At 34.3% G+C, this 25,962-nt stretch overlaps 1 protein-coding gene across 1 annotated transcript; it reads left to right on the top strand.

The window, feature by feature from the left end:
* Positions 1-1,555: 1,555 nt before the first annotated feature.
* Positions 1,556-25,962, top strand: LOC121424166. Its single transcript, XM_041619775.1, has 9 exons — positions 1,556-1,839; positions 3,529-3,873; positions 5,216-5,551; positions 12,145-12,528; positions 21,151-21,210; positions 23,711-24,025; positions 24,403-24,486; positions 24,849-25,253; positions 25,373-25,962. The coding sequence occupies exons 1-9, from the start codon at positions 1,779-1,781 to the stop codon at positions 25,741-25,743; spliced, it is 2,361 nt and encodes a 786-aa protein (XP_041475709.1). The 5' UTR covers positions 1,556-1,778; the 3' UTR covers positions 25,744-25,962.

Here is a 25,962-nt window from a genome sequence, read left to right as displayed (position 1 = left end):
AATAGTCTATCTAAAAAAATATCGGTGTCATGTATAAACTTAAACACTTTCTTAAGACCATCTTAAAGATGATATATCATTCAATTATACTTTCATATTTATATTATAATATCATTGTATGGGGTAACTCATCTGCTGCCTCCATAGATAGTATTATTAAATTACAAAAACGCGCAGTTAGAATGATTGACATGCCACATTTCTTGCCCATACATCACCTATATTTTCTTCACTCAAAGTAATGCGATTCAATGATTTGTATGTGTATCAGATTGAATTTTTTATGTATCTATGTCATAAAAAAATTCTCCCTGACTCATTACTTACATATTTTGATTTAAATTGTGATATTCATAAACATAAAGTACTAGGAGTGTTTCTGACTTTCATCCTCCTCTCATACGTACATCTTTTTCAAAAAAATCTGTCATTTATCAAGGACCAGTCATTTGGAATTCTCTGCCATCTCCTCTTAAGGAGGTTCAGTCGTTAAGTGTATTTAAGAAAAAAATCCAGAAAAATAATTCTTCCCAGTTATCACGTCCTGTGAGTTAATTTTCTTTAATTTGTTTCATTTAACTCTTGCCCCCACCCCCATTTGTTTGTATTTCTATTGTAATATATTCTCTTAGGTACTTATACAACATTTCATGATATATTGTAAGATCGGCCGGTATAAGGGTTTTTCCTTTCTGGCTGCTTCCTGCCAAGCATAATTTTATTTATTGTATGAATGTAAATATTATATTTTATGTATGCGTATCATGTTATTGTATTTTTAATGCTTTGGTTAAATAAATTGAATTGAATTGAATTAAATCTAGTAGTTTGTATGCGAGGGAAAATTGTAATCATAACATGATGAAAAATATTTGGACTTTAGACTTTTATTGTGAGATCGATGAGTAATCATTATGTTCATGACATTGTACAAAGATTTCAATTGTAAAGAAGCCGCGTTACGGGGAGAGAATTGTTGTATGGGTTAGGCTAATTCGCTACCAAGAAAAAGGGGGATACGGTGGAATAAGATATTTGTTGAGTATATTATGTCAAAATCTAACAACAAATTGGATTTTCATTTTGAAACGTCCAAAATTTTTGCTGGCTTGCGGCTTAAAAAAAAACTCACACATTGTCCCCTCAGAATATTTGGCTCTTTGCGACATTGTGTCAGGAGAATTAAACCTTTGAGAGAAGGTCCAATAGAGAAAGGGACAGATGAGGGGGGGGGGTGTAGGGTTTGAGAGGGAGAAAGAGAACGAGAGGGAAACTTGAAGGAGCCCGAGATGGTTGAAAGGAAAGGGTGTAATAGCGTTAGAGAGAGAAAGGGAGAATGACACACACACATCATAAACACCCACCCACACTCACTCACAGAGACAAGGGCCCAGAAAATGGGGAGGGGGTGTATAAAAACCTAAAATGACCATCCGATTGTGATGTTTTAATGGTCAGCCCCCACTTATGGCTCACCCCCCCCCCTTCCAGAACCGGCGTCCGCGGCCCCTGATAGAGAGAGAGAGAGAAAGGGGATTCATTTGCAATTCTGCACATGACTGCGTCGGATTCAAACGACATCATACACCGTGCTTAATTCACTATGAAAGACTGACAGTCCGTACGAAAAAGTCTTTCCAAATTCCCCACGGATATTACGATAACACTTGAATCACATTCAGACCTCCGTCATCCATCTTTCCTTTCCTTTTGAGCTGCCTGGTGCAAAGCCCTCCTTGCAAAATTGATCATATTCATGTTTGTTTAGTGAAGGAAGCATGGCAGACAAAGTAGCAATGACATGGTGTGTATTCATAGCAGTCGTCTGTGTGCTATTGAGTAAGTATCAGAACATTAGGCATGTTGGGGGAAAGCGTAAAATGGTTTTAAGAACCATTTTAAAATGTGGTTATGGTATAACGTGTAACTGAAGAAAAATTACTGACAGGAAATCTTAAAACATGCCAGCCTATATTGCTTGCGAATTATAAGATACATAACACATTGTACATGCATATTGCATTATTCGTACATGTAAAAAAAATTCTTATTTTGCCAAACCTTTCTGAAGAAATCACGGTAGGGGATGGTGGGGGTAGGTTGAGCCTCAGGGATAGTTGAGCCACCCCCCCAGGACAATAATAAATGAGTCAGGAATTGTGGTTGTGCCATATATTGATGACCCATTGCCTAACCCTTACCCCACCACATTGTTTTCATGCGTTGAAACAAAAAGGTTATTTTTTCAGAGGGGAAAGTACAAACTTCAGTAAAGAAAAAAAAGGGGGGAATAGATGACCGCCTTTCCAACACGCGTCTTTGAATATAAAGACATAAAAAACATTATTATTAGTCCAAGTGAGGATCCTCATTCTGGTCATATTATTTTAACATGACGGATGCTTAAGAAATGTGTGGATGTGAAAACATCACATTAAGTTCGGACTGGGTTGGTTGAGCCAGCCAACATGGGGCAATTTGAGCCATGGTAATTCATATAGTCATGCATACTTAAAAAAAATAAATTGATAATGCAGGCAAAAAGGACAAAATTCTTTTACAGGATGTTAGTATTCATACAGAATTATCAAGTGCAAAGACTTTGAATAAAAAAATGTCATGCTGGTTCTTGCCCCATACCTATTGTACATATTTTTTGTGGCTCAAATTACCCCAGAAGGTGGCTAAACTTTATACCCTATGGGTGGGGCAAGTTGAGCCATTTGACATCTCTTTTTTTAAAGCTGTCAGTGACTTTCAGTGTGGGGGCAGAAAGTTTCATATAGGTAAAAAATGATTCCCAAGAAATAAATTTTAAGGCAAGGTACTTTTTTCTACAAGATTATTAGTCATATCAGTTCTAATATGCAAAGAGGCATCCAAAATTATCTCCTAGTGTTATCTGGAGGGTGCAAAACTAACACATTTTCTGTGTATTTCGACCGATGAACAAAGATTGCTCAATGGGAACAGGTGTAGTTTAGTTAGTCGTCATTACTCCTGAGTATCTCTGCTGATGTCTGTAAGAACAAGAATCTGACTTCTTGATAACTTATGGAGAGCCGAAAAAAAATTGACTGAAGATGTTATTTCAGAAATTAAAAAGAGGACGTCGATTTTGTTAGGATTTAAAAAAAATTCTTTTTCATTCAATTAATCTTATCACATTGAATCTGACTACGATTCACAAAGTTATTGCGACTAATTTGCATGTTTAAGAACAAGTCGAAAATAGATGTCCGCCAGCAATGTTTTCCATCATAACCAGTGTCAAAAATATGTTGTTTTTTGTGTGTGTTTAGGAGAATTGGAATTAATTATCTTGCATGTTATTCCAGAGACCTTATTCAACATTATTCCAACCTTTAAACTAGCAAATATGAGATCAAGAATATGTACTTCGACATAGAAAATAAAACTTCATCAGCCTGCCTCTCCTGTAAATAACATGCCAAATTAGGCCATGACTCTTAGTCCTTCGCTATCTTGATAGTTTAACTACTATCATTCTATTATGAATTGATTCAGGCACATACGCTCTAGGAGCAGTCCCAGACGGCCTGGTTTATACAGAAATGCAAAAGACATTCGTCAGAGGAAGCCAAGGTGTTCTTACATGTCGTTTCTACGGAAGACCTTGGGCAGTGTACTGGAGTAAAGGCAAATTCGATCCCTTGAATCCATACTCTTCGATCGTATGGAACGATGGTGCAATATCGGGTCCCCGATATGACGATGGAAGTTACGACATCGATGATGAGTTTTCCTTGATTCTCAAAAACGTCTCAGCTACAGATGCAGGACGTGTATTTTGCACAGTTTCTAACTATGAAGGGCATTTGATCGATAACTACACTGATGTTTCAGTTACAAGTAAGATCATTTCTATTGTGTTTTATACAGTGCGTATCAAAAAAAAGTTTACACTTTGAAGAAGCCTTGGGAATTCAAAAATATACAACATGTGGGTGATTTTTTCACATATAATCTTGGGTTTGGGTCTCGTCTATCCAATGAAAGTAAAAGTTTTGACAGAGTGTTACACTTGAGTGAGCAATGTCCATTTTAGTAAAGCTCGCAGAAGTCTGTTTGCGCAGAAATGCTCGTTTTAAGCTGTGTCAAGGGGTAAGGGCGAAATCAAACTTACCCTGCGAAACATTTCTCATACATTATAATAATAAAACGGATACATTTAAGTATTTGACACAATTTGCCACCCAAATTGAAATTTCAACATTTAATAAGCACAATCTTTACCCTTTTTGTGCCAGCTGGATCTGAGGACAAAACTGAATCTGAACAAAAGTTTATATCTGACATCTCCACCATTTTTTTTTACTGAGTTTTTATAAGTTACATTTACCTTTTCATTTAATCCTTGTTTCTCCACACTTTTCCCAAGCCTGACAATGATTAACAAAATTAAAATCAAGCCTAAGCCATTTCATGTAAATCACAGCTCAGTGTAAAGCAAACTTGAATATCGTCTCGATGGCCTCGGTGTTTGGAGGAGTGGGGTGGGGAGCAATGCACTCTCCGAAGTGTTTGGGGAAGGGAAACAAGTTTAAAAAAGGTAAAATATATCTTCAAATCAAGTTTACTAGCTAAATTCCACGTTTTCTTTATGATTAAGGTCTACTTTTACTTGCATAACTATTTCAAAGTTCTGCGCAAATCATTTGTCACTAAATTTCAAAAGTAAGTGGAGCTCACTCAAGCGGAAATATTTTTCGACAGTTATATCGTCATTTGCTTGAATTGATCTGTACGAAGATTAAAATTTGGAAAAAATCTTCAGGATTTTACAAATGTATAATTTTACATGATTTTTCAGAGAGAAAACTTTTTTTCGGTACGCACTGTAGTAACAAATCTTAAGAGACTTGTGTACCTTTATATTATAGTCGTATAAACATGTAAAATAATGTTTGTCTTTAATGAAAAATTTGTTTCCTTTTTATGCTAATTTAACATACCTTTAACACATTAATTTATCAATTAATGTAAAACCATTGTGATCATCTTGCCCTTCCACAAAAGTACTTTTTAACCTGTTCTCTCTGTCAAGTGGATTGAAGCCAAAGCCGATATCCATTGTGGTTACGTTGATGGTAGTAGTAGGGGATATGTATGGGATATTTGAGGCAGTGTTTGGGGGAGGTATCACCGCTAACCAGGCCTTTCATTTGATAATTGTGACTAATTTTTCATCCAGATACTGCGCTTGAAACGAACCCACATGCCACTCTTCAGATGCGCGTAGCCCCGTATGGCATTCTGCAGTGTACCGTTCATATCAAAGCTAGAAGAGTCTCCTGGACAAAGATAACTTCTTCTTCAGCAAACCAGAGTCTTGTCTTCGTAGAAAGCTGCCAAGATTATATTGAAGTAAATGGAACTGGTTACAACCAGGGCAATTACAATATCACCCAAGATTACTCCTTGGTCATCGAGGAGGTTAGGGTTCACCATGAAGGTCTATATGTTTGTGAGGTGACTGACTTTGACACAGGGATATCTTTCAAGGATAAGACATTCGTCACTGTGATTGGTAAGTAAACTTGTCCATATGGATTTCAAAGCAGGGGCCCGTTTTATGAATGACTTACAATTATGGTAATCTTATTTGGCATTATGGTGTGTCGTCACAATACATTAAAGATACGCTACATTCGTACAATCCAACTCGTACTTAAGATCGAGAAGTGACAATTTACTTCTGATTTCTCGCACTACATGTAGGTCCTTCTCACATGCTGCAGTAATGTTGTGGAATCAATTACTCAGTTACTTCGCTTAAGACACTTAAGACCTATTTGTTTAACATTTAATATACCTTCGAGAACTGAATCCATATGTTTGGGTTTTTTTTAGAAATAATATTTGTTTTATGTACATGTAAAGTACCCTCTTTTATCATCACTCACTGGACTGACTAGCTTCTTATGAGGGCTGGTGCCCTTATAGATTGAGCTCCTGTGAGTACTTAGCTGACCAGGCTTACCCCTTAAATTGTCGGTAAACGGAGCAGCAAGCATGAGGCACCAGGCCCCACCAGAATGTAGCAAGGAATTGTGGGTGATGAAAAACTGTACTTGTAGTAACTTATGATATCTTGAATGTTGACTTCATTTACATTTATACCTGTTTTATTTATGTATAGGCCTATCCAATGGAACTGTTGCTGTGCTAGCGCCAGCATGAGCGTCTCTGGACGGTGTGTGCGCTTAATAAGACATCACTATCATTTATCTTTATCATTATTATGCTAACTGCCATTATAACAGTTCTCAAACAAAAACATCGTTTCCACGATGGTTACCTCAATGGCAAGAATGCCATCATTGGAAACCTTCATTCAACGGTACCTTGCATGAGATTTCAAAGGACTTATGGAAGAAAATCATGTACTTAGGAATGTCCACAAAACCTAGCAATCATCAACTGATTACATTGACAACAACGTACAATCAATTGTGGAAATCAAGCGTACGATTAATCGCTAATCTTTGTTTTACTATAACTATTAATATTACTCCTTTTTGTGCTTTACTTTCTCGAAATAACTTTTTAAGGATTCTATTGACAGTCATAATTTTCATCACACAGCTCGTACTTTTCTTAATCCCGTAGTACTCTGTGATCTGTCATGAAACAGATTGATCGATTGATTGATTGCATTCATAAATTCCAAAATTCAACAAAAGTTACAATGTAAGGCAAACTGACTCAAAAATATATTATACAGAAATGAAAATGGGAACCAACTGGAAAGCAAAGCTTGTTAGTATGGATATCCCGCATGGTAAATAGTTAATTAAAGTATACCATTGGTAAATGAAATTCAAAGCATAAAGCAAAAAGATTTGGACAATGAAAAAGAATACTAACAGGGTCAAGATTTTTATGCCTACTGACTATGTGACAATTACAACAAAAATATTATATCATACCTCTGGTGAATAAAACCTGAGTTCAGGAATTTGTAAACAGACAATCACTTGGACAAGACAGGACGAAAAAAAGACGCACAAACAAACAAAAACAAAGCAGGACAGATCAGGACAAGAAAAAAAAACACTATACAGACATAAGCAAAAGAACAAGACATTAAGGTGATAGGAAGAGAAAAAAAATCAATGTGAGAGGAGAGGGGGTAAGAGAAAAAGGAAGAAAATAAGAAAAGAAAAACGAAAGAGGTGGTAGCTGCTAACACAGAAACGTTTTAAGTTTTAAGGTTTATATCCAATAAGAATTTCTTTAACCCTCTACCGAAACTTAAATGTGTTGGTTTGTTACGTAATGATTCTATAAGGGAGGTCTAATGCTTGATAGCTTCAACATATTATATTTATAGGAAAGTTCGTCAGTATATGAAGAACATTTGCATGGCAAATAATGCAAATAGCCTTTTTCCGCAAAAGTAAAATTCTGTTGAGGAGACAGCACAATTTCCTCATGCTTTTATACCATAGTTTAAATGAGGCAGGATCAAAGTTGAATACGAATTAAATACTATATGAGTGGGGAAGAGTTTTTTTTGCTTTGTTTACCATACCAATATTTCTCGTTATTACTTTACAAATGTAATCCACGTGTTCTTTCCAGGAAAGATTATTATCAATAGTTACTCCCAACACGCCCAAGAAATTTAGTACTGCCAACTCTTTGTAAATTACTATTTTTGAAAATGATATTACCTGAAAGTTCATCTATGATAGAACTAAAGAGCATATCATTTGTTTTTTTTTAGATTCAGTGATAGTTTATTGGCTTTAATCCATTCAGAAACATATTCCAGTTCGTGATTATGGTGGCAAGCAAATGTCGTGGATCCTTATGGGAGAAAAAAAAAATAGAATCGTCGGCAAACAAAATAGAGGATAAAATATTGGGGCACTCGGAAAAATCATATATATATAATCGTATATATATATATGTACGAAAAGTAGGGGACCAAAAATAGAGCCTTGTGGAACCCCACATGTAACAACTTTTGTGTTGGAGATATTTTTTTCGATAGAGACAAATTGTTTTCAATTGTCTAGGTAGTTCCGGAACCACTCCAAGGCTATTCCCCTGACTCCATAGTAATTACGATTGTATAATAAAATTTCATGATTAATGGTATCAAGCCTTTTAGAATTCCAGGAACACCCCCAACAGTATGTTAAAAATCGTCGGTTCCGCTGGCAATCTTATCAACAATTGTTTGTTTGTTTTGTTTTGTTTGTTTTATTTCCGTATATAAAATAACAAATACAAAGTACATATACATATAACATGAGATGATGAGGTCAATGTTAAAATACAAGAATAAAAAGGTAAGGCAATAAAGTTAATTATACGGCTGGTAATCCATTTTCAGCTGCAATAATGCATTGCTGCTGGTCTTCCATGGAGCCAGTTTACTTGCAATATTATGATTACCATAATGAAAAGGAAGTTGACCTTCAGACATAAAAGTGAACTCATTAAAAAAAAGAAAAAATAAAACATATAACCTACACTTACCCCCCCCCCCCGGTACAAATCAGTGATTTAGTTTCATTTAGCACAGATATATTTCAAAAATGTATTTTTAAAAGAATTAAAAGTGGTGACATTACGCACGTACAAAGGGATTCTGTTGAATTCAGAGGCAGCTCGGTAAGAGAAAGATCTTTTACAACTATTGGTTCTAGGTCTGGGTAAACATATGTTATTTTCATTTCTAAGAGGGTAAGGAGTAGCTTTTGTACGAAACATACTTTTCATATATTCAGTGGACATGTTGTTACTAATCTTATACATGAATAATATCAAGTGAGTATACTGTCTCTTTTGAATAGTGTCCCAACCCAGAATAGAATGAATTTGAGAGGTTGAAGTGTGTGAATAGGGGTCAATTTTCAAAATTATTCTTCCAGCTCTATTTTGAATATTTTGAAGTTGGTCAAGAAGAGATTTGTCAGCCGATTGATAGATAATGTCACCATAATCAAAATGAGGTAAAATTATTGAGTTATATATTAACTTTAATTCTGACAAATTTACAAAATGCTTTAGCCGTGCAATATAACTAATCATTCTCCCCAGTTTTTTACATAAATAATTTACGTGATCGTCCCACTTCATGTTTTCATCCACAAAGACACCTAGATACTTAAAATTTTTCACTTGAGTCAGTAAATGACAGTCAATTTTTAGTTGTAAATGTTGTGACCTTTTAAGCATTTTAGGCGTTCCAATCAACATGCTTACGGTTTTATCATAGTTTATTTTCAAATTATTCATCTTCATCCATGCAGATAAACTTTCAAGTTCCTTATTAAGGACGCGTTCAATAACTCTAACATCTTTATGTGAGAAATATATGACTGTGTCGTCAGCATATAGGTGTACAGTGGACTCTTTAAATACAGAAATTATATCATCGATAAATAAAATGAACAGTAAGGGTCCAAGGAGAGATCCCTGGGGTACTCCCTTAAAAATGACCCTTTCTTCTGATAAAATTCCATTAATGGATGTACGAATTCTTCTATTAGTCAAATAACTTTTGAACCAATGCAATTCATTTCCAGATATACCAATATTTTTAAGTTTGGATAAGAGAATTGCATGATCGACTAGGTCAAAAGCCTTTTGAAGGTCTATAAAAATAGCCCCTGTATACTGCCCATTGTCCATACAATGAAACCAGTCATCCGTTACCTTAGCGAGAGCAGTAATGGTTGAGTGTTTCGGACGGAATCCAGATTGAAAGGCAGAAAGTAAAGAATGACTTTGAATATAACGAAGCAATTGCTTCTGCACAATTTTTTCCATTAATTTAGACACACAGGGTAGAATCGATATCGGTCTATAGTTGTTAAATTCAAACTTATCACCTTTCTTGTGAATAGGAACAATTTTGGCTACTTTCCATTTCTCAGGTACAACACCATCATATAAAGATTTATTTATCAAGAAAGTAACAGGTTCAACTAAAACTGAGATTGATTCTTTGATTATATATACTGAAATACCATCTAGACCAACAGACTTTGTATTCTTCAAATTATGAACCTCTTTCAAGACATCGCTTTCAGTGACAGGCGATAATCGAAAATTTTCATGGAGAGTGGACGCTACATGATCGTGGTGTACAGTTGACTCACCAGCAATTTCTAACGCCACATTAGCAAAGTGATTGTTAAAACCATTAGCCACTTCCTCTGACATTACTTTTGGAAAAGTGCTATTAGACGAGTTGTTTTTGCCCATAACAGATTTTAACATTTTCCAAGAGTCATTTCTATTTGTCACATTTGATAATTTGTCACAATAATATCTACGTTTAGATTTCCGGATGACAAAAGTGACCTTATTTTTCAGAGTTTTATACAATTTCCATAAATCATTATCGTTTTTAGTTTTGGCCTTTCTTTTAGCTTTATCTCTTTCTTTCATTAAAGACAAGATCTCATTATTCATCCAAGGAGAAGATTTTTTACGAATGCGCTTAGATTTTAAGGGCATATGTTTATTAACAACTTCTAATAGCATTATTTCCCACTTATTGACAGCGTCATTGATATCATCAAAATCTTTTATTATCCTCCAATTTTGATTACGAAGGTCATTTCTAAAAGACTCTAAATCAACATTTTTGGATTTTCTATACCTTATATAAGTTTCACAAGACGAGAACTTTTGTTTGGATTTCCATATAAAATAACTAATGTAATGATCACTCATCCCATTACATAACACACCATGAGCTTTCACTTTATCCATGTTATTAGTTAACATGTGGTCAACAAGCGTAGAAGATGAATCTGTCACTCTGGTACATGAAGAGTCATTTATAAATTTTAGCGAATATACAGTATTAATTTGGTCAAAGATCTTGGTGTTTCCATAAAATGGTTTTTTCGTAATATCACAGTTAATATCACCCATGACAATAATGTCACAATCAAAACTACAAGCAAATTCTAAAAATTGTTCATATTGATGAAATACCTCAATTCTACTATTAGGTGGCCTGTACCAATTAAAGAATAATAACGGTTTAGTGTTTCTTAAGTGGATCCGTAAACATATTGCCTCTAACCCAGAAAGAGAATTATGATTAATCAACTCAACATGCAAAGATTCGTGCATATAAACTGCCACCCCGCCTCCATTCCTATCACGGTCCGCACGAATGATAGAGTAATGAGGTATTTCAACTTCACTATCTAAAATGGAGCAATCCAATCTAGTTTCGTTTAAAGCAAAAACGTGTATGTCATTTACATTCAAAATATGTTTAATTTCATCGTAATTTTTCAGAAGGCTGGCTACATTCAAATGAACAAACTTAATTCCTTTATCAGACAGCTGATCATATTTCAAACAAATGTTATCTTTCTTTTTACGAAGATGTGTAATATTATCAGTTTCAGTATATACTTCAACGCTTTCTTCTATAAAACATGGAAGATGATTAAAAATACATTTTGTACACTCCCAGTTGAAAAAGACCATTGAAGTATCATTATACACCTTCACTGGAATCCGAGCGCAAGATATATTATTGTCAATAATACATGTGTAGTATTATGATTTTCATGCAAGCCAAATTGCAAGGGATAAAATAAATCATGCAAATTAAAATATTTCGTCGTACGAACAAATATAATTTTTTTCAAGTACTTTAGACAAACAGGTCAGCAGTGATATGGGTCGATAATTACCTGACGCAGTACTGTCACCTTTTTGAATACAGGTATAACTCGAGCTAGTTTCAGCGATAAAGGAATCACTCCAGTAGACATACATAAGTTATACATATATACCAAGAGTTTAACAATGGTATTATAATTCTTTTTAACAAAATATTATTGATGCCATCATGTCCCAAGCTTTGCTTCATAAGATGGGATAAGGTGAGTAGACTATACGATCACCAGGGGTGCACGAATTCAGACTTTTTAAAGGAGGAAAAAACATAGTATTTGTACTTTATATTGTCAAAATTCAAAACAAGGAAATAGTGTCGATGAATTATTGTTTGCCTTTAAGAGAATGAGTAAGAGCAATATTATCCAGTAATGTGTTGCTTAACTTTTTGATAAGTATTTTGATTAGATATCAACATCCCGAAATCTGCTTGTATCTGTTTCAAATTTCCAGCCCAGCCCTTGGCCCCATTTCCTACTATCCAAGAATGCGTTTACACTGGCAAGTACGGTTCAACAAACGAATATTGCACTCTCGTTGCTAAATCAGAGATGACTCTGACATGTGAAGCTAATGGCTACTACCCGGCTTTTCATCTTTATTTCCTTTATGGATCAAGACAAGTAGAACCATTGGAAACCAACGAATTTAATAACATCGACGGGACCAGAAACAAAACGGTCACAATCGCTTCAGTGGGAACCAAAGAACTATACACATGCGTAGCATCTAATATACCTGGGGGTTCTGAAGATGAATCCACATCTGTCTTACTGCATGTTGAACATGATGGTCGACCTGATAAACAAAATGGCGTATTGACAATAATGATGATTTGTAAGTTTTATCAATTCACTCCATTTTTTTCTTTTCACTGTTATTGCGACGATCGTAGGGGGCCTTGCTTTATTGACATATCGGTTATGCATTTTTTTTTTTACTTTAGTGATGTTGGGAAAAATTGTGATTGTGAAATAACGTGAGGTTAAATTTTGGAAAGAACGCTCGTTGGCCCAAGATTACCATGCTTACTGTTTATTTCTGCAGCACTAAAACACGATTCTCTTTAGGACAACTAGTAACATATCATTATATAGGACACCGGGGAATCAGGCATTTGAATGCAATATCAAACAACATGGTATTAAGGCACTTTCAAACAACCCCGCAAGTGTTTGTTTGCCAAAGGAATGATAGTTCGTCTGGCAGGCAAGCTTCTCCCTTCTACCATGTCTACCCAACCTCGCACCATTATTTAATTTTTGGCACCCTCAAGGCTTGGCCGCTTGGCTCATCAAAAATAAATGAATTAGGTGATTGTAGCTCAACCCACAGCGGGATGATAGCTCGAGTGTCTGGCAAACATCCTCTAGGTTTCTACCTAGCCTCCCAGCTTTATGCGATTTGAGGGACTCTCAATTGATATACCAAGGTATGTCTCATCAAGAACAGGTGAACGGGCTGGTGATAGTTTAATCTGCGAGGTATTGTCTGCAAGGTGGATGAAAGCTCAACTGGCACACATTCTGACTCTACTACCAAACCTACCACCTTATTGTGATTAAATAAGTGATCATACATGTGCACATCGACATTGCAAAAAAGGCATGACATTCTATACATACATTACGAAACGAGACTGGGTTGGGGTGTTAGATTTTTGCTACCTCCGGGTTTGGCGTCTCTAGGCAGAAACATTGTCAAGTCATAGAGGGTTTTTATCAGGAAAGTGCTATGGTAATGTGTTTACCTCACATGACTTTGTTTATTGTTTGATGCCAATTATGACACATTCTAAAAAAAAATTATTCTTCCAAAATATTCATGATCAGCTTATGATGATCATTTAATTTCTAAAATATAAAATGTTTATTCATGATCTTTTGCAACTACATCAACTTATAGTCCAGTAGACGGTCTCATCGGCCATATACAAGACCTGGAAAAGTTGTTAAGTACAAGGTTTTTTTTGTTGACTCGCGTTCTAGATGGGTATTGAAGTAAATTCAGCTTGGTTGCCACCTTGGCAACCTTGAGCATTTTTTTAATTAGCCTAATTAGCATAATCATCTAATTAGCATATGTACGATACTTCCCTCAAACCAGAAAGACTAAAAACATAAATAATATCATTTTTCTAAGAGGTCCTGTGACGTTGAATCCATGCATAACAATATTTTAAATATCTAAGTTACGCAATTATCGTAATCAGCCTAATTAGCATAATGAGCTAATTAGCATAAGTGTAATACACTGTATATATATATATATATATATGTATTTGTGGATGTCTATCCAAAAAATTCACAATACGTAAATAATGCAACCTTTTTATGGTTTTCTATAGCGAGGAATCCATTTACGACATTATTTTTCCATTTTAACCAATGTAATCACTGTAATTAACGTAATTAGCATAAAGCACTAATTAACATATATGTGTGTAATATATATAAAATACATATTTCATTGTCATTTCATATCGAGAATGCCAGAAAAATGAATAATACCGCTATCCTACTGTTTTCTATGGCGAGGAATTAATTTATGACATTATTTTTCCATTTTAACCAATGCAGTCGCTGTAATTAGCATAATTAGCATAATCAACCTAATGCACTTAATAACATATACATATAGATTTATTTGTCCATAAGTACCGTACTACAACAGCCTGAAAACATAAATACAGCTATCCTCTGGTATTATTCTATGAGGAATTCTTTTGTGAAATTATTTTTCCCGTTTAACAAATGTTATGGTTTTAATTAGCGTAATTAGCATAATGCGCTAATTATCTTATGAGCAATATTTTACATATGAATATATATTCCTTTGTCATTTTATATCAAGAATGCCCGAAAACATGAATAGTACAGCTATCCGATGATTTCCTGTGACTAGGAATTCACTTATGACATTATTTTTACCTTTTTTACCAATGTGATTTTTGTAATTAGCATAATGCACTAATTAACATATATGTGCAATATGTATATCTATATAAATAAATATATATGTATGTATATATATATATATATATATATATATATATATATTCCTTTGTCATTTTATATTGAGAAAGCCTGAAAACATAAAAAAGAAAAAAGTTATCCAATGGTTTTCTATGATGAAGAATTCTTTTGTGACATTATTTTCCCCGTTCAACAAATGTTATTGTGTAATTAGTGCAATCAGTATACTGCCCTAATTAACATAATTAACGTATATATATATATATATATATATATATATATATATATATATATATATATATATATATATATTCCTTTGCCATTTCATATTAACAAAAATGCCCGAAAACATGAATAATACAGCTATTTCATAGTTTTCTATGTCGAGGAATTCATTTATGATATCGTATTTCACTTCAAACAATGTTAATGGTGTAATTAGCTTAATTGACAACGAAATATATGTATTGCACCTGTATTTTAATTACCACTAACCATAGGATAGCTGTATTTTTCATGTTTTCAGGCACACTTGATATAAACTAACATAGAAAAAATGAAAATCCATAATTTATTGTTCGAAATAGACATGAAATGAATATTACTCCGAAAATTTGCTTTGCCCAATTGATCGTGGGCCCGGCAGCCGCTGAGCAGGGCCAGATCGACGAGGCTCTATCCCTTTAATCGTTGAACGTCAAACAGGGTAGCAGCAACTCCCATCTTTTAACGTCTTTTGGTCTGACGCGGCCGGGGTTTGAACCCCCGACCTCCCGGTTGTGAGACGGACGCTCTACCAACTGAGCCAACACACTGGTCATAGGAATATATACTTGATATATTGCACATAGATGTTAATTAGTGCATTGGGCCAGTAATTCTAATTAAGTCATTGACATTGGTTAAAATGGAAAATTACTGTCATAAATGAATTCATCAACATAGAAAACATTAGAAGAGCTGTATTATATTATGTTTTCAGGCCGATGTAGACAGTACTTTGACACAGAAATCTATTTATTGCAAATATATATTAATTAGCGAATTATGCTAATTATACTAATTACGACAATTACATTGGTAAAAAGGGGAAAAAATAATGTCAGAAATCAATTCCTCGTCATAGAAGACCATGGGATAGCTGTATTATTCATGTATTCGGGCATTTTCGATATAAAATAACAAATGAATATATGTATTGCACATATATGTTAATTAGCGCATTATGCTAATTATACTAATTACGACAATTACATTGCCAAAAAGGGGGGAAAATAATGTCAGAAATTAATTCCTCGTCATAGAAAACCATGGGATAGCTGTTTTATTTATGTATTTGGCATTTTCGATATAAAATGACAAAGGAATGTATATATTGCACATATATGGTAATTAGCGCATTATGCTAATTACGACAATTACATTGGTAAGAAGGGAAAAATAATGTCATAAATGAATTCCTCGCCATAGAAAACAAGCATAGGGTAGCTGTATTAATCATGTTTTCGGACATTCTCGATATGAAATGACAAAGAAATATATATTTCTATATGTATTACACATATACATGTATATGTGTTAATTAGTGCATTATACTAATTATGTTAATTACAGCAATTACATTGGTTAAAATTGAAAAATAATGTCATAAATGAATTCCTCGCTATAGAAAACCCTTAAAAAGATGCATTATCTACATATTGGTAATTTTTTAAATAAACATCCACAAATACGAGGGTCAATCTCAAAAAAATGATACAATTCACAAAAAACGTGTCTCGACTATCTTATGGCCGCTAGCTTCACAACCCTGAACATTTTCTACAAAATTTTTATCAAGAAAATGACAATAATAGACTAGTTTCACAAAGCATATGCGACCAGTGACTTGTAAAGCTCTAATTTTATTACAAAAGCCTTTTATTTTTGCTTTTTGTTAGAATAGACACTGTCTCGGGTCAGTTTTAGATTTTACTATCATTCTCTTTTATAAGTACTCTGTATTTCTTACCTACATTGATGTCTGGTGAGGGCAGCATGGTGTAAACGTCTGACATACTGCGCTTATCCTAGTATTTGATGATCACTTTGTGATTAATTTCACTTTTAACTTTGTCCCAAATTTATTTTAACCTCCGTAACGAATACTGCCACAAGTTTTTTCTCCCTTTCAAACTGAATTATATTACATGATAATGTGTCTGCAAGTAGAGTGATAATCAATAATAAATAATTGATAGGGAATTATCATATGTGTTTCCTGTTTTACACGAAAATAAAGGACTGTTCTTACAAAATGAAATGTATGACTAAACAGATTTAACATCCGTAACGCACCTTAAGAAGATATGCACTTTAGCAGTTCTGTTGAGAATTCAGCATTATATAGAATAAGAGACACCTTTCATAATAAATAGTTTGCAAAGTTAGGGCTGCTACATAAGGACCACGTTGGACCTTAAAGCATAAAGACATTAACTTCCGTAACGCATTAACTTCCGTAACATTTTTTATTGAATATGCTACAAATTTATGCTATAATTAATCACTCCGGATCATACAGATATAAATCATATAAGGTACCCTCCACCTACTCACCCATAAAAATGATAGCTATTCATCCTTGTAAAATTATTGTTACACACCTTATTTTCGACATCACTTTGTAAAGAGGGAAAATCGCCAGCGAAAACAATTTCCGGCGAATTATATACGATATTTAATGCTTTTGGAATTTTAAATAATTCATACTAGAAATTTGGAATATTTGCAACTTCTTTAGAACTTAACAATTTTAACTACCTTTGCTATATAAAGTGCATTAACTTCCGTAACAATTATTGTTACGGAAGTTAATACACTTCTTTGATGTACTTTGCTGAGATTGATAGTACGATTCTAGTTCCAGAACATGTGACATGGCTTTGTCTAATGCTGAAGTCGGCAGAAACGGTGGAAAGAAAGGGAATAAGGAGAAACAATAAAACTTTCATAGACAAGGAAACAGAACGGAAAACTATTTGCAATGACTCATGAGCAATGATGAGGAGGGTTATTTCACCGATCAAAAATGTGAGCGCAAAGCGCGAGCTAAAACTTGTGTATAGTCTTACCTGAAAACTTGAGATTCTAAGCATTTTTTGTAAAAATGATCAGGAGGATATCTGAATAAATTATTAATGTGAGTACAAAGTGCTAGCTGATTTTTTTTAGTATTCCGACTGAAACCTTGACATTCTAAACAGTGTTTGTACCATTTACAATGATGGGTATCTTAATTGATGCGACTGTAAATTTGTTAAGTTTTGATCTGAAAACAATCATTTTTGGACGTTTTAATTTGAGAACAAGATATGCATCCAATAAACAATTATTGAAAAGGTAAAACGCGCGCTTTTTGAAGTTTAGAACCCAAAACGGGACATTCTATTAACTTTTTGTAATCATAAAAAGGATGGGTGTCTTGCTAAGGAACTGATGCGCAGCGAGTGCAAAGCGCTAGCTGAAAATGTGTCATTCCAATATAAAATACAGTCATTTTAAGCACACTTTCAAATAAAGAGGATATAAATTGAATAAAAAAATAATTTCATGCAATAGAATACAAAAGAACAAGTGGGGTTACATGTATGTACACCATCAATCAACTATTTAGATATTCATGAAGATATGCATAGACCAAACTGTTCCCCTAAATTAATGCAAATCTTTAAAATGGCATAACTTCGTTATTCCTTGCTCGATTTTGATCATATTTGCAGTATTTTATTTTTTCAGATTATTATCTGTTCAGAACATATTTTTTGAGCCTGGATGACCCCTTTAATGCGCATGAAAAGAGCTGAAATATTTGATATAGGTCTACCTACGTGAAAACGTGGAAAGGGGTATTCAAACACTCAAGGTTTGTTGGAATTTATTAATGAAATACGTATTTCGATAATCAAACATTTTGGCTATTCATCATTTTTGTAAATCATTTCTGTAACAGGATGCGTAATTGGGTATCTCGATGAAACAAAATAATGAAACGAAAATCGCGATTAGATCATAAAGATTCCATTAATAATTTATGTATTTCTGATATCCTCTTGTTTCATTCACGTCACTTTATTATTATTCGTTTCCCCATGTCCTTTTAAACGTTTTTTTCTCTCTCTCTCTATCTTATTTGGCTATTGGCAAGCGGCGGGATTTCTTGTAACCCAGAGAACTCATCCTGGTTACGGGACTACGATTGTTATATTTTGTTTATTGTCAGAAACTTTTAAGATGAACTGCAATTCTGTGGCCCTGATATTCGGTTTTCTCATTCCAACTTTGAACAAGAACGACAATAAAATTACAGTTTCCGTTTCATGTTATGTGTTCACAATTTTTGGGGGTGGCAAAAGTAAGCTATGCGCGCCACATTTATCTTTATTTATTAAAAAAAGGTAACACGAATACCTAAATATGGATTTTCCTAAGCTAACAATAAATATTGCAATTTGTAACTTGATTTAACTTCGGTAACGAAGATTGACAAGGGTAAAGGCCACTCGATGATTTGATGGTAAAGTATCTTGGGATTCCCAGAATTGGTCATGCATTTCTTAGGATCTTGCTTAGGATTACTTGAGGCCAGAAACTTCTAAGACGAACTACAATTCTGTGGCCCGGTTATTCTGTTTTCTAATTTTAACTGTGACCAAGAACGACAACAAAAATGACAGTTTTCTGTTTCCTGTTCTATTTTTAACATTTTTTATTGGGGGGGGGGGGGAATTAAGAAATGCGTTCCACATTAATCTTTAAAAAATGATATACGAATACCTTAATATGGATGTTCCTAAGCTAACAAAATAAGTATTGCAACTTGTAACTTAATTTTAACTTCCGTAACGAAGATTGACAGAGTTAAATGCCATCGAGAGAATTTAATGGTAGACTATCTTTGGATTCCCAGCATTGGTCATGCATTGCTTAGGATCTCAGGTTATGGATGAAACTTATTTTAAGGTTAACTCATTCAAATTATGAACATTATACTGAACGAAAGATGTGCAATGATTTTTATGGTACTTTTTGTTATATGTTATTTGGTAAAATCCTAGTTCTGAAAAACAATATTGAATATTTTTCCATCTTTCAAACATTTTGGCTTCAGAGATAAAATTGTTGATACCACACTGAAACTAAATTGTGTGCATTTCAATTCCAATCATTTCAAAAGTGATTTAATCGAGTAACATAAGTGGGCAATGCTAACGATTAACCTCCGTAACGTTGATATACAGTGCTCGAGTTAATCCGGTCAGTACTTCAAATTGACGCAACAGCGACTTGCCCCTTTTCTGTTTCCACTTTCTCATACATGGTACTTTCACAATATGCATCTTTCAACCCATTCTGTAGACTTCAGTTTTACGATTTTTTCCCCCATCAATTGGTGCATTTTTCTGAGAATGACCCACGTATATATTATATTACACTTATGCTAATTAGCTCATTACGCTAATTAGGCTGATTACGATAATTGCAGGTCTTAAATATTTGAATTATTGCTATAAATCGATTCCTCGTCACAGGACCTCTTAGTAAAATGACATTATTTATGTTTTTAATCTTTCTGGTTTAAGAGAAGTCGCATATTACCTAACGTAATATGCTAATTAGATGATTATGCTAATTAGGCTAATTAAAAAAAAATTGCTCAAGGTTGCCAAGGTGGCAATCAAGCTGAATTTACTTCAATACCCATCTAGAACGCAAATCAACAAAAAAAAATTGTATTTAACAACTTTTCCAGGTATGAAAAATATCTACTGGACTATTACCTTTTGATGTGCAAAAATCTGTTTATTTTTATTGAATAAATTATATAGAAAGAGAGAGAAAAATAGAATTTTGATAACGTAAAAATAGGCATACATTATAATAATTAATATTAATATGAACAAAAAGGTTGCCAAAATGTTGATTAGGATAACGAAAAATCGTTGATTGTGTTTTAACACATCGTTTTTCTCGTTTTGTATATTTGTTTGTGTTTTCAGTGATTGTGATGTTAATACTCTTGTCTTCTGTGGCCTATCTAATTTGGAGAAAAAGAAGAAATCGTAAGTATTTCGATAGTAGTAAATTTGATGAAACGTTGCTTTGCCCATGGTGACTCAATCGGATACAACATTTTTAATAGGTTGTAATTTACAGTATTCTATCGAAATTTGTTATCGTTCGTTTATATAGCTATTAATATATTGAACTCTTTAAAATTTAGGTAAAGTTCCCATCTATTGGTAACACTTTATTTCATGGTTAATTGCTCATTGAAAAAGGTTGAATTGACACGTTAAAGTTTCTATATTGCTATGTCAAACGGGGGATCTATATCGTAGTAGACATGATAAAAAATATGAACATTGATAATTTGTGAAAGGTTAACTTAATATGTTCAAATTACAATGATTTAAACCAGATTATTAATATTCCATCTTCCCAGATGCGAGATCCTCTGCCACAAAACAGGTTGGCTATAAGCCTGTTTCACCAGAAACCTCAGGTAAATATGTAGATATGTAGATATTTTGTAAACATAATATTAATTGTTCTTAGTCTGTGCAACGATTTTGTCTTCAGATCACATCTGGATCACGCCCATACCCATTTGGCTGTCACATGGGGAGAAGATGTTTTCACTGTTATTTTCTCGCATTCAATTTTGTTAATTGGTGTAAAATAATAACGGAAAGAAAATATGTACGATTTAATACAGAAAAATCGCCAACAAATCCCTTCATTGAAGTTATTTCTAACTGACTCTTATCTTGATCATGTTATATTTCAGATGTGGAGAACCTGTCTGAACAATTACAAAATCTGAAACAACGTGTAAATGGAATCTTGGTGAAACACTACAAGAGAATTTATGAAGCAGTTGAAACGAAAACATTGCAATTGGAAGAAGCAATTGGGGACATAAATACTTCTCTCTTCGATAGTCACAAAATGCTCACTGATTGGCAGGAAATAAACACACCTACATCTAGGCAATGCAGAAAGATAGTTGAAGATATATCGATTGCTGCAGATGAGTCAGGTAATTATATCAAGTCCCAAAGTGGATAGGAACAGATGCAATTTAAAAGGGACATAAAGATATACCTTTTAGAGGAAGTATAAAATGAAATATTTGGATTATCACATGCGCAGTCCGGCACAGTAAAACTGCTTTATACAACTGTGTTTACTTGATGAACTGATGAGGTATTGTTTGAATTTTAAACTACATGTTTAAAAAGCAATGTCCAGTTTCGGATATTTTAACCTAGAAGTTAAACATGTTTGTGTAAGCTTTGAAAATATTTTCGTTAATCGGAAGATGAATTTATTGGTGTATTTAATTTTCTTTTTCAATTTTCAGTTATAGAAATCAGTGATGCAAGTCATATAAACACTCTCCAAAAAGAAAAAAAAATAATCATGAAAGCTTACAGTTGTACATAGATAATATCATACAAGCGAGGGCCAGGGTTCGCTGCCTCTTTAATTTTTTAAGAAGTAGGAGAAAAAAAGAAAGGGAAGAAAAAATTGATAAAGAAGAAAAAAGAGCATTTTGTCGTTTAAAACATGTGATTCATTAAGAAACAACAAACAAACATCCCTTTGGCTCGTCTCCCCCCCCCCCCCCATTCTCCTTCAAAAACTCTTGACACCTTCCAGCTCAAACAACAATTTACTAGGGTTCCATTGACTTTTACCATCAAATCAATACCTGCTCCGTTTTAAGTATGAATTCTGGCGCCCGTTTCATAAAGGACTTGCAACTGTTGTAACTTTTCCATTATGGCAACTCTCATGTTAAAGGAGAATGAAACCTTTGGAACAAGATAGCTCATGTGAAAACAGAAAAAATCAAAGACACAGATCAACGAGAGTTTGATAAAAATCAGACAAATAATAAGAAAGTTATGAACATTTGAATATTGCGATCACTAATTCGACCAATGCGACAAAGATGTGTGATGTCACTTGTGAACAACTCTCCCCATTACTTTATTATACATTTCACTTAAACTGCCTCTTTTATCACATCCATCAGTAGATCATGTGTTATTTTTATAGGAGACCATATAAAACAGATTTTTAAACAAAAGAATATAATGGATGAAGAGTTTGTATCACCTTAAGAAAAAGCAAAAAGGTACATTTTGGGGGTATTTTATAGTCGATCAAAGGAAAAGTTGTTCACATGTGACATCACACATCCTTGTCGCATTGCCAATGGGAGGATCTCCATAGTATTAGTGATTGCAATGTTCAAATGCTCATAACTTCATCACTATTTGTCCGATTTTTCTCAAACTTTCTTTGTTCTTATTCTTTGATTTTTCTGTTTCGACACAGCAAGCCAACTTGTTCCAAAGGTTTCATTTCCCTTTAACCTTGATTTTGATTGGCTGCTGAGCCCTGTTACCATGGTAGTTGCCATAATGGCAAAGTTACAACAGTTGCAAGTCCTTTATGAAACGGGCCCCTTATTGGTACAAATACATTAGGATACGCTTGGCCTTCAGACGAGGAGCTCAAATCGATTTCACACCATCTTAATGAAGCATCACTGGAGACCATCAGTAAGAAATTAAAACTTGAAAGAGAGAGCAAATCTGGCTGTGCTAATGCAGAAGGGATCGACCACTGTATATTTAAATGGAGAAATAAAATGGCGGACAAAAGTTTCCTGGAGAAACATGATCAACTTCATTCAGCCATGAAATCTGCTGGATTAAAAGGTAAAATTTGACCTCGAATGATATTGCGATAAGTGATAAAATATCTATCATTTTATTATCATTATCATTATTATTATTCATTTATTTGTTAAATCATTTTCCTACATGTGGAAATAAGCTTGAGAGCCCGAGGCGTCTTAATGGTACACTGTACCGATATCACAGTTATACATGCAAGATATACAGGATTTCGTTTGATTTACAATAAAATATTCGTGATATGATTTGCATATTTGAATGTTATGTGTTTATTTTTTTCTAACTACACAGGTTTGGTCCCTGTGTTACAGGGGCATTACATATACAAAGCTGAACTCGTGGAGATGGCTTTTCAGTTGGTTATTCAGGATCTTCTACCTATCGCTAAGCCATTTGATATCTCTTTCACCAAACTGGTTTCCTATAGACAGGAATTCCATCCATCACACCTTGGGATGGGTACTATCAACTTGCTTACAAAACTTCTGGTAGAAATCAAAGAAAATACATCTAGTATTCTGAGCATGCAAGGAGACAGGCGAGATATTTTCTGCAAGAAGCTGGGAAAACTCCAATATCGCAACGTCGCTACTCGCGGAATGTGTGGTAAGAAATACCTTAATGTTCTTGAACAGTATAAAGTACTCGTTTTCAATGTCAAAGTATAGTTAAGTTTCACAACACCTAAGAGCTAGCCAAATAGCAAACAGCCCTTTTACTTTAGTAAACGACGCGTTCCTCTTTTTCTTACATGAGACCTAGCTCCGCCCAGGAGAACTGCTGTTAGACTTTCAGCAAAAAACGCACACCCACACACACACTGTTTCGTGGTTTCTTCTTTCATAACCAGGCATAATAGAGGCATACTGATTTGCGTATACATACAGTCCGAACGGGAAAGTAATTGCTGAAATGTCTTACACACGTAATGTCATTATATACAATATAAATATTAAATCATCTTTTTTATTCCAATTTCATAGTGTACGAGATGAGCTATGGCGAATTATTCCGAATCGCAGATGCAATGGAACAAGCCAGTGAAGAAGGGCATACACTTATTACAGGTAAGTAGTCGATGGAATTAGCGTTTGTATTTCATCCCGGATTTAACCACCCCCCCCCCCCCCCCGACTTGTTAAACACCCTCTGTATATTTTGCCGTTGAAGTGTGTATTTGATTTGATTATTATGATTACACCTAATTAGTAAAACCTCTGTGAAATTAAAGGAACAAACCCTATTAACACATGAGCATGAGCGGGAATTTTCATGATTCTAGAAAATTCCAGCTACATGATCTTCATGTCGATTGTGGAATATATTGTTTTTATAATGCTTTATAGAAAATATGATACAAAGTCAATATGCAGTTATCAAGATAACTCTTCTATACGTTTGTTCATGATTTGAATATTTTCTCATTCAGGAGGTGAATTTCAGAGTGATAAAACAACACTGGCATCAACGAATGACCAGAGTGACGAAGTTTGCTGTCTTGTCACACCTTCAGCATCCTCTCATCTTGGAGACGCGGAAGAAAACGAAACCATGAAAATGATGGAGACTGGCCTGACTGGTGATTCGTTAGAAATGCCAAATAAGACGATCAAACCAGCGATTTTGCTGTCAGAAAATTTGATTACTCTTCAACGTATTCTACAGCTAAAGGATGAAGACATGACCAGCGACGTTGAAAGCTCAAATACTACTTTCACTCTGTTGAAGATATGGAAAGAGAAACCACGCCAATCTGTCTTCAACTATCGTGCAGCTTTAGCTTATGAACTACGACAAAATAAGATGTCTAGACTCGCAGATCAAGTACTTGAAGGTGGGTAAAACAATATTCCATTGACTTCTTATACATATACGATGATGTTCACTAATTATACTTCTGTACATGTTATTTGGGATGTTATCATAATTACTTCATTGGTTTCTTTATGACAGGCAAATACATCAAGGAAGAGACGAGCCATGAATTCATTCAAAACGTTGTCGAGAGCCTGACCCGAGATCAACTGAAGAACCTTGGGAACCTACTCAAGTTCAGTAAAGGGAACTGGCATACGGAGACACCATTGGATGATATCACAAAACAGATCTGTGACTGGGTGGCAGACTGGACAAAGAAGATGAAAGGAGACTCAAAAACATTCTTCAAGGGTTTAAATAAATTAAAAAACGATGTTATCGATGTAACACGCTTTACCCCGGAGTCCAAGGAACACAGAGATCTGAATGATAAACTTGTAGATAATGGTTTTCTTGCCCTAGCCCGTGAGGTTATGATCATAGAGCAACAACTTGCTTGGATGTGAATACAAAGTGATGGTTATGTTGTAATCACTTATATTGTACAAGGATTGTCATGTTAACAGAAGTTTGGATAAATTTTTCTGAAACCCATCTGCCTAATGAGAAGGCTGGAAAACATAACAGGAAGTTTCATAATTTTTTTTCTTAGAGAAAAGAAATTGATCCCTAAGATCTCAAAATCCCTATGTCTGTCAACTAAAGTTGCAGCATTTCTATTTCAC

The sequence above is a fragment of the Lytechinus variegatus genome, chromosome 11, assembly GCF_018143015.1.
Source record: "Lytechinus variegatus isolate NC3 chromosome 11, Lvar_3.0, whole genome shotgun sequence".
NCBI lineage: Eukaryota > Metazoa > Echinodermata > Echinoidea > Temnopleuroida > Toxopneustidae > Lytechinus > Lytechinus variegatus.
The sequence above is the reverse complement of the archived record's forward strand: the minus strand, read 5'-3'. Positions and strand labels throughout refer to the sequence as shown.